The 15,916-nt window shown below is 40.6% G+C and overlaps 1 protein-coding gene across 3 annotated transcripts in view; it reads left to right on the top strand.

Annotated features, from left to right (window-relative positions):
- lamb4 (laminin, beta 4) overlaps positions 1–14,417 on the top strand; it is a 49,903-nt gene extending 35,486 nt beyond the window's left edge. For all 3 annotated transcript variants that reach the window (XM_052119803.1, XM_052119802.1, XM_052119804.1), the window contains exons 22-36: positions 14–245; positions 456–613; positions 738–962; positions 1,311–1,528; positions 5,765–5,861; positions 5,966–6,320; positions 6,790–6,950; positions 7,138–7,337; positions 7,423–7,608; positions 9,058–9,202; positions 11,066–11,273; positions 11,385–11,520; positions 11,603–11,773; positions 12,560–12,713; positions 12,899–14,417. In XM_052119803.1, coding sequence (XP_051975763.1) covers positions 14–245; positions 456–613; positions 738–962; positions 1,311–1,528; positions 5,765–5,861; positions 5,966–6,320; positions 6,790–6,950; positions 7,138–7,337; positions 7,423–7,608; positions 9,058–9,202; positions 11,066–11,273; positions 11,385–11,520; positions 11,603–11,773; positions 12,560–12,713; positions 12,899–13,038 — 2,786 coding nt within the window. In that variant the 3' untranslated portion in view covers positions 13,039–14,417. The remainder of the gene's footprint in view (positions 1–13; positions 246–455; positions 614–737; positions 963–1,310; positions 1,529–5,764; positions 5,862–5,965; positions 6,321–6,789; positions 6,951–7,137; positions 7,338–7,422; positions 7,609–9,057; positions 9,203–11,065; positions 11,274–11,384; positions 11,521–11,602; positions 11,774–12,559; positions 12,714–12,898) is intronic.
- Positions 14,418–15,916: the final 1,499 nt, after the last annotated feature.

Raw genomic sequence — 15,916 nt, 5'->3', positions numbered from 1 at the left:
TTGTTGTCTCTAGCATGTGACTGTAATCCATCTGGCTCTACTGCTGAGCTGTGTGACCAGAGAACCGGTCAGTGCATGTGTCGAGATGGGGTAACTGGCCGCCGATGTGATAAATGTTACCCTGGTTACTATGGGTTTCCCCTGTGCAGACTTTGCCAATGCAACAGGCTGGCTGACATCTGTGACCCCATCACTGGAGTCTGTCTGGACTGCAGGGAACACTCCACAGGACACAACTGTGAAAAGTAAGGCAAGATCTTGAGATATTGCTGAATTATATTTTATTTAGTTTTGTTTATTATGGTGTTAAGACAAAAGCAATATTCTTAAACATAAGGCGTTTGATCTCTTAAAAAAAATAGTTCATCTAAAATTTAAATGTACTCACCCTCAACTTTTTTTGGGTGAACTTTGAGGAACTGTGTTCAGTGCTGTGATGTTATATCCTGTTCCAGGTGTAAAGATGGATATGTTGGTGAACCTGTTTCTGGGCAGCCATGTGAGCCATGCTTATGTCCAGATTTGAAAGAAAGTGGACGTTTCTTTGCAATTACCTGCAACAAAGATGCAAAATCTATAGCCCCATACTGTGAATGCCTGCCTGGACACAAAGGTCCTTGTCCACTTCTAGTTCTCATATGCAGTATTTCAAACATTATCAATTGAGAAAGAAATGAAAATAAAACATATTTTAAAAAATTAAAGTCATTAAATATCTGTACCCTTTGTCCTCACAGGCCCACTCTGTGACACATGCGCTACAGGTTACTTCGGTGACCTGAGGTTGCCTGGTGTCCGATGTGAGGAGTGTTACTGCAACAATAACATTGATCCTCGTGATGGTGATGCATGCAATGCTGTAACTGGCGAGTGTTTGCGCTGCTTACACAACACAGAGGGAGCACGCTGTCAGAGCTGTAAGCCTGGATACTATGGCAATGCACTGGCGCAAGACTGCAAAGGTACAATATTTAAGACTTAAACTTGATGATCATCGAGCAACGTTAGGAACAATGTTTGGGAAGTGATCAGTTACTACTCTCTGGACTACAACACAGTTTTTTCTAGATTGTATGGGATTACTTTATAATTAGCAGGCCCACACAGAAACTCTGAAGATTTCCACAGAATTGTAAGTCACTGTGTAATCACATTATTTATTACTTTACGTTCTCTATGATCAAAAAAATTGTTACACAGTTGAACGTTAAATTGAGCCTAGTATGATATACTTTATGCAAATGTAACAATATTTTTATGTTATTTTAGAACAGAAACTGTAATAAGTCTTGTTTTTACGGTATACTTAGCGTGTTCTTGTGACCAGAGAGGCACGGAGGTCATAAAGTGTCCTGCTGGAAGCCCCTGTTTCTGTGACCAGGAGACTGGCCAGTGCCCATGTCTCACAGGTGTCAACGGAGCCCTTTGTAATGAGTGTGAGGATGGATACTGGAACCTGAACGGCGAGTCTGGGTGCGAGCCCTGCAATTGTGACCCAGAGCATGCATTCAGCTATATCTGCGACAAGGTTAATGCTATTCACATTTATGGCACACTTATTACAACAAGGTTACTATTCACTAAAGGGACATTTACACTGACAACGATTCACAGCGATAAAGTGACCAGAAGTAATTTAGAGATTTTCTGTTGGTAATTTGAGGTGACATGAGCAACACCATTGGTAATGCAACAAAGTTTAACTATAAATCAGAGTTTAACTATGTCTTTGTCCTTGCTCACATGGTCCACCAAATTATAAAGTTGGATATTGCATTTGAGAAGAAATACAACAATTTAATCACTGTCAGTGTGTGGTGGAGGGGGCGTAGTCGAGTGCCGGCTTGTGAATGGAGAGCGAAATTGGGAGTTGAGAACGGTGAGGGTCATCACCTGTCATTGATTGTCTCTAACAGCTGTTTGCCATTGCAGTGAAGGTGGAGACAGATTTAAGAGCGAGCCAGACGCCGGTGTGGGAGAGAGAGCTAAACACACCCTGATTTGTTTTGTTTGTATAATAAATACCTTTTGTGTAGGATTTCGTTGTCTCCCGCTTCCTCCTTTGCTGAAGAGCTATGAGCTTGTTACAGTGGTGCCGAAACCCAGGAGTTAAGGAGGAAGAACGGCGCCATGGATGTCTCACCTCTGGAGGAAGTATTCAAGACCCTCGCTAGCATCCATCGGTCACAGCATCAGGCCCTCCTCGAGCTGCATGCAGAGCAGGAGCAGAGGTTCATTGCATTTCTCCAGGCCCAAGTGGAGGACCGGCAGGTGCTCCGGAGCTTGCCATCCCAGGAGGGGGCTGCCACTGCAACCCCAGACCCCTCGACTGCCCCATGTCTCGTTGGTCAAGATGCGGCCCCTAGACGATCCGGAGGCCTTCTTGGAGATATTTTAGCGAACAGCAGGGGCCTGCGGTTGGCCAAACACCCAGTGGGTGGTTGGCCTATAACCACTGCTGTCCGGGTAGGCCCAACACTTGGCACACCGGTTTCCCCTGTCCCTCTCCTCTCTCACTCCCATGTTGGTGAACCTGCTGTCGTTAGCATTGGCGTAAAGTCTGGGTTGGTCTGCTGGAGCTGTGGGAAACCTTGGCATTTGCGGGACCAATGCCCAGTGATGGAGGTGGGGACATTGGTTTGGGTTCCTAACACGCCGCAGGCCACCCCCGATCTAGCTGGGACATACCCCATACCTGTGAGTATTAAGAGGGGTACATACAAGGCCTTGGTGGATTTGGGTTGAAGCCAAACCTTCATCCATCAATGCCTGGTTCAAGACGAGTCTCGGCTTCCCCAGACCTTACAGGATTCTCCGCCGGGGATTTCCCTCTGGAGCAGACACAAGACAAGACCCTTAGACATGCCTTTGACCAAGTGATAGTGATTGATGGTCACCATCTTCAGCCAGACATTGCACTCTCATACCCATATTTTTTATTATAAATGATCGGTTGTATCCTGCATCGATAGTGACGCAGGATGCTCTAAATTACTCGCAAAGTAGCAAGGGTCCTTTGAGGTCAAACGGCGAGTCGGGGAACTTGATTATGAGGTTAGACGAATGGATAGGGGTGGGGCTTGGCAAATTTAGCACCTCAACCTCTTAAAATTATGGAAGGAGGTGGTCCCCGTTTCTTTGGCAATTGTGGTTCTGGAGAGGGAGGAGCTCACTCTGTACCGTATAACCAATCAAGGCAACCCGGTCGCTTGCAGAGACCACCTCTCACTGTCACAAGTCATGGATGCGGCGCGGTTGCAAAGAGAATTCTCAGATGTGTTCTCACCTCTTCCCAGTCGTACGAACCTCATAGAACAACAAATCGAAACAAACTCAGGGGTAGTAGTCATTTCTACCGATTATCCGAGTACAATAAAAAGTGGTTTGTGAAGAGTTAAAGGCTATGCGTGATATGGGGGTAATAGAAGAATCCCAGAGTGACTGGGCCAGCCCGGTGGTGCTGGCCCATGAAGAGCGACAGGTCAGTCTGGTTCTGTGTGGATTATAGAAGTCAATGCGGTGTCTAAATTTGATACGTATTCAATGGCACATATTGATGAACTGCTCGATTTGTTGGGCATGGCTCGCTTTTACTCGACACTGTATTTGACAAAGGGTTATGGGCAGATCCCCTTAATGCCAATGTCCCACAAAAAACAACCTTCTCCACACCACTTGGCTTACCCCAATTCGTTTTACTTCTGTTTGGTATGTTCCGGGCCCCAGCTACTTTTCAGCACCTTATGGACAGAGTCCTCCAACCGCACTCTGCGTATGCCGCTTCCTGTCTTTATATACTGTAATGATTGGCAGCAGCACATGCAGCATCTAAGAGCTGATGTCGCTGTGAAGGGTGGGACTCGCAGCAAACCCCAACAAGTGCGCAATTGGACGGGTGTAGGTACGGTATATGGGGCTCCACTTGGGTCAGGGGCAGGTGTGTTCCCAAATTGTTAAGACTGTGGCGATTACAGTCTGCCTGAGACCCAAGACCAAAAAGGAGGTGAGACAGTTCCTGGGGCTGGCTGGCTACTATATAAGGTTTGTGCCTAACTATTTGGACGTCACCAGCTCGCTGACTGATCTCACTGAAAAGGGGGCCCCAGACCCAGTCCAGTGGTCGGAGCCATGCCAACAGGCTTTTATATGCACACACCCAGAGACTGTGCTGTTCCTATTAACATTGATTTCATGCTGAAAAGTTTTTTTGCTTCGTTGTTTAATAAATACCTTTGTGTTGTTGGATTTCACCGTCTCCCGCTTCCTCTTTGCCAAAGAGCTACAAGCTTTTTACACAGTGTAAACATAGTTTAACCCCATCTTCTAATTAGTTCCTTACCATGATGCATCCAGTTTCCAGTATCAAGTATTTTTCTGTTCTCAGCAAAGTACTACTTGAAGAAACAAAATCACAGCCAATCAGAACAAATGTAGAACTGGTTTTGGACTAATGAAATTTCATACTTTATGTTTACATGCACAGCCATAATGAAGCTACAGCGGGTTTTTGCATAATCAAGCTAAAGTCTTCATCAGTTTGTCTAAGTATATGACAATGCGTAATCGAATATTTGAAGGAAGGATGTAAAATACCCTGGGAAAACACATGTTGCATGTCACCTGTCTTTCTTAGCAAAGGAGTATGCCAAAGCCAATCATTGTCCAATTTACATGAATACATGCTAGACTAAGATGAGCTGTAATCGCATTATCTACTGTATGTCTGTTAGTCCAACCTTGCAAAAATTGGGAATTCACTTTATTCAGACTCAAGCATTTACATGACATTTTAAAATGACAAATTATTGTTTCAGTCCAACTGAAATTTTATTTTTAAAGGGCATGTAAATATCCTGACTGTGAGTGGGCAAAAACAGAAAAATAAATGACAACAAAATGTCATATGTGGCTTGTGTTCTTTCATCAGTTACTCACTCTTATGTTGACTCAAACTCATATGCCTTTCTTTCTTCCATGTAACACAAAGATATTTTAATTGAGTAAATATAACTCCTTTTCCACTATACATATTCACATCAGATGTCATGTCTCCTTGGCAATAACAATTTTCAGCTAGATTACATTTCCTATTGCCATCTAGTGCTCTGCGCATGCGTCAAGCACTAGAAAGTGTAATCGAGATTGAAATGATGATTGTGCTTACAGTACAAAAGGAGTTACATTTTGGTCTGTTCACTCACAGGACTGACTGTATTGATTCGGAGACATAGATTAAACCTCTCAAATTGTATGGATTACCTTTATGCTGCCTTTATGCTCACTGTACTCTCCTCTCCACCAATAGCTGGTGTGTGTTGGGTGTTCTGGTGCACAATGGCTGCCGTCATATCATCAATGTGGCTGCCGTGGCTGCACAAAGGTGGTGGTTGAGGAGATTTCCTCAATACTGTAAAGCGATTTGAGTGTCTAGAAAAGCGCTATACAAATGCAAGGAATTATTATTATTATAATACATAATTAATATGAGCTTTTTTGGAGCTGAAAAGTGTGGTCACCATTTATTTGCATTGTATGGACTAAAACACCTCATATCTCCATTAAAATATCTTCGTTTGTGTTTTGTGGAAGAAAGATATTCATGCAAGATTGAGATGGTATAAGGGTAAATGTTGATAGAATTATAATTTGTAGGTGTACTATTCCTTTAATGCTAGTTTTATTGGCGTTGAGACTGGTTAGGATATGGCGTAATAATTAACAACATGATGATACATTTTAACCAGCCTTCTCTTTGATCTGTCAGACCACAGGCCAGTGTTTCTGCCAGCCAGAGTATGGAGGCAGACAGTGTGATGAGTGTGGACCGAATCACTTTGGAAACCCAGATATACAGTGCATGTGTAAGCGATAAATGCATGCATAGTTTTCATCTGTTCTATATCAATTCCATAATTTGTAAACCTTACAAGAATCCAATCACTAAAACCAACCATTCCTCATTCAGCTTGTGACTGTAACATGGAGGGAACTATTTATCCAGCTTGCGACCCTTACACGGGTGAGTGCTTGTGTAGGCCAGGAGTGACTGGCCTTTTCTGTGATGAGTGCGCTCCGAGTCACAACACCAATTTTCCCACATGTGAGCCCTGCCATGCATGCTACCAGCTCTGGGAGAAAAGCATCTCAGATGTCACACTAGATGCTGAGAGGATCAAAACTATGATGCCTTGCCCAAAGGACTTTCAGCCTAGATCTGATCTTGAAGCGTTACAGATATTGTTGGAAAAACTACAGAGTCTGCCTAACATAACTAGTAAGGATGAAATGGAAAAATTGGAGGAGCTCTTGGCACGCATTAGGTATAGAATTTTTCATTTATGGTAGCACTATGATATTTCTCCATTATTTGAATTAATATGTGTGCATTGATGGACTGAGGAATATAATGGATTGAATAAAGTCCTTAAAGCAATGTTGCTTGCTGTACCTTGCCAACTAGATACTACATTACTTAATTTGTTATAACGATGCATAAAGTGGCACTATAAATGTATACATTACAGTACAATATGGCTGAATGAACAGTCTAGAACAGTGGTTCCCAACCATGTTCCTGGAGGCCCCCCAACACTGCACACAACTCCCTTATCTGACACACCCAATTCAGGGCGTAGAGTCTCTACTAACTAATGAGTTGAATCAGAAGTGTTTGATTTGGGAAATATCCAAAATTTGTAGTGTTGAGGGGCCTCCAGGAACAGGGTTTGGAACCACTGGTCTAGAACAATCATGAAATGTAACATACATTGCATTCTATTTACTCCTCAGGAACGAAACCGAGACCTTAGATCCTAATATAATAATTATCGATCCTACCACACTGATCAACACTGACATCGACAACATCCGCCATGAGTTCAACAGGGTGTTAAAGAATCTCAAAGAGAAGACAAAAGAGGTTCCAGTAACAGACATGAAAGCTCTAAATGGTTTGTATGTGAAAGTAATTAAAACTTTAAAATTACCTTTAGGTTACCAACCACAAAAATTGTTGGGGCAGAATAGTACTGTACAATTTAATTTGTAAGAAATATCATTAGGTAGGTCCGGTTTTGTGCATGCCAATTTGTGTATGATGAAAGATATATCTAACTATTATGTGTGCCAATTCAACAGACACTTTGAATAATATCAAAAAGCTCTATGGCGAGTTCACTGAGAATGAGAAGAAAGTGGAAGCTGCTAAGAAGGTCCTAGATGCCTCCAGGAAGACGAGAGAAAATGTCACACTGGCGCTTGCCAAGTGTCGAATAGGAATGATGGACAAGCTTGAGAAGAAAGTGAAAGCTCTGAGTGTAGCCAAACTCAACGAGGAGGTGAGATAAGAGATCAACTGTGTTGGGCATTTGCTGGTTTGAAAAAGAAAAATTTGTGCTATGGTAACAAATGTATATGTTGTAGATCTGTGGAACTCCTGGTGAGGTGGAATGTGAAAAAGCAAAATGTGGCGGAGCTTCATGCGGAAATTGTGGGGGGCCTGGCTGTACAGGGAGTTTACCCATCAGCCTCAATGCCTCCAAACTGGCAGAGATGACCGAGAAGAACATTACTGATCTCCGCAGTAAACTCAGGGAAGCAGATGCTAAGGCATGTCAAGAACATATATAGCAGTACAATCTTCCTAGACTAGAGTACACTTCATTTATTATCTTAAAGGTGCACATCAGTTGTCTTGGACTTTATAATGCCACATATCAGCGTGGATGCAGCATCATGCCAAAGTAAATAATTTCTATTACTGGTGTCATTGTAGAAATGCCCTATTTGAAGGCATATTTGTCACCTATGATTAATTTATTACGCAAGCAAAAGTGTCCAATAACAAGAGGGTACCCGAGATAAAGGGCCTTTTCCAAACAGAATTTTAGCATCCTTGAAGGGCACTGCAGGAAGGGGACGCCACTCAAAGGGTCATTCAAAACAAAGGGAAAAAAATATATTTTTCAAGAAGGGCCCTTCCACAAGACTGTTAGTGAAGGGTACTTTCATACAGTAATGTCATGCTCCCTTCAGAGTGCTCACATCTAGAGGTCTGTCTTTTGGCACGAGCAGGGTACAGGGATGACCACTTTCAATTGGAATTATTTCAAAGTGAGTAATATGTGGCTGATCATGTGATCTCAACTTGCTGCCATCTTAGGTGAGCTCAAGATGCTCTAAAATACCTAGAGAAAGATAAACGTTTGCATTCACCTTCATTTCAATGGCGTTTGCTAAGCTAGCGCAGGGTTCCCCGAGAGTACACAAAGTGGAGGCTGCATTTATTGATCACGGACGGTCAATTATGGGATCGGTTGTAATGTGACACTTGTAATCACTTGTGACTGGCAGCATTAACATTTAAGTCAATGTCATGCTTTCATGAGCTATTCAATACAATCTGTCCCTAGGAAAAGATGTAATGAAATAATTTTTTCAGCTTAATTAATTTTTTGAGAAACACAGCTACTTTTAAATAACCATAAATGAATAAACATGCTTTATGCCATCATTGGGTGTAGTTTCAGCATCTACCAGCAGGAGCTAATGGGGACCTGCTAACCAGCTAAGTCCTAAAAGGGATGCATGGACAGTCATTATTTGGTTGACCGTTCAACATGTCTGCTTTTGAAACTGTGCAATTTATTCTCTGATATTTTTGAGTATTGTTTGATGCATATCCATTGCAATAAATGTTCTTTGTTAACCAAATATTATGTTTACCATGCACATCATAACCCCCTGGTGGGACTACCCTTATGTAGAATAAAACAGCTTTTTGATATTTTAATTGATATGACTGAAGCATTCATGTAAAAAAAAAAAAACTATAATAATAATTATGAGGAGAAACTACCACATGGACCTTTAAATTATACACTTATACAGATATTACTTCTAGTTTAAAGCGTGTGTCTGAATTTTGTGTTAGTGTTTCCAGAGGACCTTTAGTTTACTTGATTTTCAGAACCCATGACACAGCTTTTAATAGTTTTGTCTCGTTTACATGTAAAATCTAGGCCTGCTGATATATATTTTATAATTTTCTATTTTTAGCTCGTCAACACCACGAAAATGACTGATAACATCAAAGATCAAGCAGAGGACCTGATGAATAAAATTAATCAGACTAAGAACAAATATGAGAAGGAGAAGAATGACATCAAGAACCTTATAGAGAAGGTCAAGAACTACCTCAGAGGTAAGGCATGGAACAAATCAGTTACTGTATTTCCGGAATATACTGTTAATAAAAAACAAATTCATCATCCGAAAGGTTCTGTTTCTTCTAGTACAAAAGCGACTTATTTATTCATAACGTCATGGTTACTGTTGTAACCTCCGTTCCATGATGGAGGGAACGAGATGTTGTGTTGACTGAAGTGACACAAGGGGTCTTTCTTGAGAGCCTCGCATACCTCTGAACTTGAGAAAAGGCCAATGAGAAATAGGCAGACAGAATTTGCATATCCCGCCCCTGGACATAAGGGTATAAAGAGAAGCAGATGTGCATCTGTCAGTCAGGTTTTTCACTGAGGAGCCGAGAGTAAGGTTTGGCCGTTTACGGTGGTAGGTCTAGTATCGTGGCAATGGGGACACAACGTCTCATTCCCTCCATCAGGGAACGGAGGTTACAACAGTAACCATGAACTGTTTTACAGGAACCGCTGTGCCGGGCTCTAAGAGAGTGAGCACCGACTGCGAGCGATCGTTCGTGAGGTGCACTGTCATTGAGACTGAGTCTAACTCCATGCCGAGAAAAGAGATGCTCTGAACCGGGGCGAGCTTGCTCTCTTCCAAATTGACCTGAAGCCCTAGACGGCTGAGGAGCCTGAGCACCTGGTCCCTGTTGGCGCATAGTAACTCTCGAGAGTGAGTTAGAATGAGCCAGTCATCGAGGTAATTGAGTATGCGGATGCCCACTTCCCGTAGCGGGGCAAGGGCTACCTCTGCGATCTTGGTGAAGACGCGAGGGGACAGGGACAGGCCGAAGGGGAGGACCTTGTACTGATACGGCTGGCCTTCGAATGCGAACCGTAGGAAGGGTCAATGTCGAGGCAAAACGGAGATGTGGAAGTACGCGTCCTTCAGGTCTACCGCTGCGAACCAATCTTGATGCCGAACGCAGGTTAGAATCTGTTTCTGCATGAGCATTTTGAACAGGAGTTTGTGTAAAGCCCGGTTGAGAACTCGCAAGTCCAAGATTGGCCACAACCCACCGCCTTTTTTGGGTAAAATCTGACTGACAGACGCACATCCGCTTCCCTTTAGTCCAGGGGCGGGACATGTAAATTCTGTCTGCCAATTTCTCATTGGCATTTTCTCAAATCCAGAGATTTGTGTCACTACATTCAACACATTTGGAGTGAACCAAATGGGGAACTGATGTTGGCCAGTCAAACACACCACACATCTAAACACATACAGATATGCTTACACACAAACAGATGAAAACATCATCAAGACGGTAGTAGCATTTTAAAGTGACCCATTCAGAGGATTTTGCCTTTACAAAGTATTTTATTGAACTAGTTTAAATATTCTACCCACCATAACATTACTGTGCTAACAAACTCTAAAGCGCTGTCAAACTAAACTCTTCACATTTAACTTCATTTCCAGAAAATAGGGTACAAGCTTCTAGTGAAGCTAGCCTGTCTTTTTGATACCCGGTTGGGAAGAGAATCTGGTCATGCCTTCAAGGGATATTTCACCCAAGAATTCAAATTCTGTAGTCATTTACTCACCCTCAAGTTGCTTCAAATCCTGGTGATTTTATTTATTTTGAGGAACACTTCTTCTGAAAGGAGGCAGAATCCCTAAGCTGCTCTTTTCCATACAAGGAAAGTAGACAGTGACCAGTGGCTGTCAAGCTCTACAATGGACAAATAGTACCACAAAAGGAACATACAAGTAGTCAGTATGGGTTTCGAGGGTGATAGATAGATAACAGAACTATAATATTGCTTTAATGTTTCAGAGAAAAATGTACATGGTAAGGTTTGTTTAAATTTATTTTCTTAAGACATAAAGGAAAGCTGAGTGAGGTATTGTACCCTAACAGATGAGCTGGTGAAGCCAGAGGACATTGAAAAACTGGCAAATGCTGTGTTGTCCATTCAGCTGCCCAAGTCCCCTGATGAAATGAGGAACATGATTGAGGACATCAAGAACATCCTGGCAAATTTCATGGATGCTAATGAGGATCTGGAGAACTTGGAGAAACAAGCCAAAATAGCTGAAAACATGAAAGAGAAGGCTAAAGAAATCTTGTAAGGCTGCAGAAATTAAGTATATGCCTCAAAGCTTTATAAGTGTCTCTTTGCTTTATAAAGCTGGTCACCAGCTTCACTTATCCTTCATTGTTGTTTTTTTTTAACCAGGAACAGAACCAAGGAAATTGATGTGAGGGAGTTAGAGAAAGTATTGAATGATACGGCAGAGCTCGATGACAAGATATTCATTGCGCTGTTCAAGGCTGCAGAAAACAATGACTATATCCGTTACAACATTAACATGGTAATAATTAGTGTTTCCTCTACACTGTAAACTTTGTCTATAAAACTGCTTTTTAATAGTATTTTCACATCAATTTAATCAGACTAAACGTGAACTAAATAATATTGAGGAAAATTTGATGTCGACCCGTGCCAAAGAGTTACTGGATGAAATTACGGCACTGAAGAATAAGACAGAAATGAACAGAGCTCAGGGAAAGGAGGCCAAAGCTGTGGCCGATGCAGCGCTTACCAGCGCCAATGACACTAACATGGTAAGTCTCATAAGCACAAGTACATACATTTCATGTAAATATGCAGTATGTTGCATGTAGAAACATGGTTATTGTATGAAAGTGTCCTTATAAGAATTTGTAAGATATGTGGCATATGACCATTATGTTAGAGAAAAAGACGTGTGATTTAAGAGAAAAGCTGTCGATGCATGGTTTGCTGTTCCTTCAGAGGTTCAGTGCCACACTACCTTCTGCGCTTCTCACGGAACAAGCACATGTGAAGAGTTTTCTTTCCTTTATGTGTTAGTCTAAAAACAAGTTGCAAGAATAGTGTCGTATGCGAATGCTGCAAATAATCTCAGATCTAAAGAGGTGCTCTGAGATTAGTTTTATTTCCATGAAGTAGCTTGCTGTTTATTCTGACATCACCTAATTCCATATATTTGTGGCTGTACACATTACCATACAAAACAAAGGCATGCAATGACATTGGGGCAACAGAAGAATTGCAACAGAAGAACTTATTTATTTTATAAATAAATCCCCCTTTTGAAAGTAGAAAAACGTCAGTGCAATATTTTGACTTTTAAAGACAATTTTTGAATTGTCTAAATTGTCTGTTGCCACAATAGATGTATATGAATTATAATATTTATTATATTATATTTACAATTATTTTAATTATGATATACTAAATGATCTTTGTTTGGGGCTTATAAATATAAATATTGATACGCGATAATTGCGATTATTAATCGCCATATCATGTCATTAATTATATTAAACATGTTAATAGATTAACAGCCCTAATATTTTCTTTGGCAGGAACTTGAGGAGCTCAAAGATCAGTTTGAAAAATTGAAATCAGGTAACAAGAACCAGAGTGTTAATGATGAGGTTAATGAACATCTGAAGAACATCACAAGTGAGGCAGAAAATGTGGCTAAAGATGTTGAAGATAAATTGAGACAAATTGAAGGTACTTTGTCATTAATGTTTAGCATTTGGTTCTTTTAATGGTAAACATCTGTTGCATGCTAGTATTACAGCAATTGGAGCTTTACAATAAGCAAATTAATTTAATCGTAATATGGCTTAAGAAGGTGTTAATTGCTTTCTAACCTTTGCCAAAATAAAAATACTTCATTATCACTGTGGTTTCAGACTTAGAAAAAAGGATTCTGGATGCAATCCAAAGAAAAGATGAGAAACTGAAAGATTTGGAGGCACTCCAGGAGGAGGCAAATTATTTGAGGGACTTCATTGTTGACAAGGTGGATAAATTCAGTTTGTGCTCCACTTAGGCCTGCAAAGGCTTCCCTTCCTCAAAATCAGAGGAAGCACTCTTAAGATTTTGCCACAGGAGAATGCTGAAGGCAATTCTGGACAAAACCACCTCTGACTTGGATCAACTCAATCCTTTACAGGTTTATTTGCTAACTTTCTGTTTACAATTCAGTGCTACAAACTGGATCTCATCAAGCACCAGAGATACCTTGTGGTCAGATTCTGGTTCTGTCCAGTTTTTAACATGAAAATAGATATGTTTTATTTTTAATATGCATATATCATCTCACAATAATGGTGTAATCTGATGTTTTTCATTATTAATTTCTTTATATTATGTTTTAAGGCAGTAATCCCAAATTATGCAGTAGTCCTCCAAAGAAAATCTCACAAAGGGAATGTATAATTTAGACTTTCCACAAGGGGTCTCAGGAGTACAAACTGAAAAGCGTAATGCATACTGTAAGCAATGCATCCTACTGATTTTAAGTAAAGGAGAGGTACATGTGGTGGAAACTAAGTGTAATACAAACACATACTGACAATACTAATAACGTTTTGGCTGTGTTTTAGAGGGTATCTGCTCCTTGGTGGTGTATGCAAGCAGAACAAGGGGTGTATAGGAGAGATGCCATTTTTTTCTTGTTTAAATCAATTGTCAATTAGATTATGTCTGAACATATTCCTAAAATTGATAAATGAAAAGGTAAAGCACTTCAAACGCTTTTAAGTATTTTGCATGTTTTGTTTGTTAACTTTCCTGCATCCTGGATAAGTTATTTAAACCTTAATCTACTTTAGGATTACTTTTCAGTTGTACAGCCTTACAGCTGCTCCATGTGCAATAAGATAAGACAGTCATATCTACATAGAACGCCTGCTGATTTTGGAATGTGTTCGTTTGTCTCTCGCAGGAGGTAGAAGTTCTGTCTCTTTTGTGCTGTGCTGTTAACAGCCATTCTGTTTACTGTTGACTTGCAAAACCAACAGATCGTTATTTCATTGATCTATCCAAGTAACACCCCCACCACACACACTTTAGTTCTTGAGACACATTTGATCTGATTTCATCTTCATTTTAAGCCACCAAGATGTTGGAAATGACCTGACATGGTATTGTCTTTTCACTGCCTTGCAACTTGGATCATTACACTAATTTATCTCAACCAAGACAACCACAAGATCCACGTCAGTTCCACATGAACCTCCTGCCCCCCCCCCCACTTACCTTTAATCAACCTAATTACTGAGGAATTCCTCCCATTTCACTGATCACAGGTCAGATCATTTCAGGTTATAATCTTTGGAAGAATAACTGTAAACAAAATTGTTGTTAGGGAGTGTCCGTGAGAAGTTTAACATTTGTGAAATGTGATTTTTATCTTGAATAAAAATGTATCTGTTACAACCATAGGTTGTATTCTTTGTTTTAACACCAGTAACAAAAACGTACCACATTACTACTATGTTTTTTGGACATATAACATGGTAAAACCATGGTATTATTAGCCATTGTATTCATCTAAAACCATCACTTTACCATGGTACAGTTAAAAAATACCTTTTTTTTTGTAAGGGAAACTGGAGAAATGGTCAACAAATCACCTACCTACCATTGTACAGTACAAAAAGATGACTACATTACCATTTTAGAGCAAACATTACTTCACATTTCAGTCTTTTCCAAAGACTATTCAGACGCAAACATAATCCTGCCCTTTTTGAAGGAGGGAAGATAAAATTACCTTTCCTGAGGGACCTTTTCAAATCCCATTATTTCCTCACTGTATGCAAATCATTGCTGTCAATGTGATTAATTTGTCATGTAGATATAGTCAAGTTTGTTTGTATGTGCATTTTATCGCGCAAATTTGTTTTTGACCAACTTCTGGCACAAATGTAACTTACCTTAAGCCAAGTGTACACTACATGGCTAGCAGTCGGCATCCTGTGACTCACAATCTGATTTTTTGTCATGCTGGTGCCAACACTATAGGACTGTAGTGTATCAACTACATGACCATTCATCACTGTCTGAGACCTTGTGTATACTGGTATTAAGATGAGTTTTGGCTGATCCGATCATCAAGACACATCACCGTTACACCTGGCCGTCTCTTTTGACCACTTGTGTTCGGATTTCGAGGAGAGAGTCTCTGATTTCATTAGGGAAATATATCAATCATTACGTCAGTGTTTTACTGAATAATAATAAAGTGCAAAAAGTAAAAGATGAGAAAGAAAACCTCTAAATTTTCCTTAATATTTATTTTAGTGCAGACATGTAACTGAGTTTCTAGTGTGCATGCTGCTTATATCTCTATCCTATTGCACATTCATACATTAGCTTTTTTTAAACTTCCAATCTGGGGGGCCTGAGTAACTCAGCGTATATTAACGCTGACTACGCTGAGACGTTGTGTCCCCCTTGCCACGATACTAGACCTACCACTGTAAACGGCCTAACCTTACTCTCGGATCCTCAGTGAAAAACCTGACTGACAGATGCATGTCCGCTTCCCTTTATACCCTTATGTCCAGGGGCGGGACATGCAAATTCTGTCTGCCTATTTCTCATTGGCCTTTTCTCAAATCCAGAGGTATGCGAGGCTCTCAAGAAAGACCCCTTGTGTCACTACATTCAACACAACGTCTCGTTCCCTCCATCATGGAACGGAGGTTACAACAGTAACCATGATGTTATGAATAAATACGTCGCTTTTGTACTAAAAGACACAGAACCTTTTGGATGATGAATTTGTTTTTTATTAACAGTATATTCCAGAAATACAGTAATTGATTTGTTACATGCATTACCTCTGAGGTAGTTCTTGACCTATCACCTCTGAGGTAGTTCTTGACCTATCACTAGTTGTGATTTCGAATCCAGGGTGT

Source organism: Xyrauchen texanus, chromosome 46 (assembly GCF_025860055.1).
Source record: "Xyrauchen texanus isolate HMW12.3.18 chromosome 46, RBS_HiC_50CHRs, whole genome shotgun sequence".
Taxonomy (NCBI): Eukaryota; Metazoa; Chordata; class Actinopteri; order Cypriniformes; family Catostomidae; genus Xyrauchen; species Xyrauchen texanus.
The sequence above is the reverse complement of the archived record's forward strand: the minus strand, read 5'-3'. Positions and strand labels throughout refer to the sequence as shown.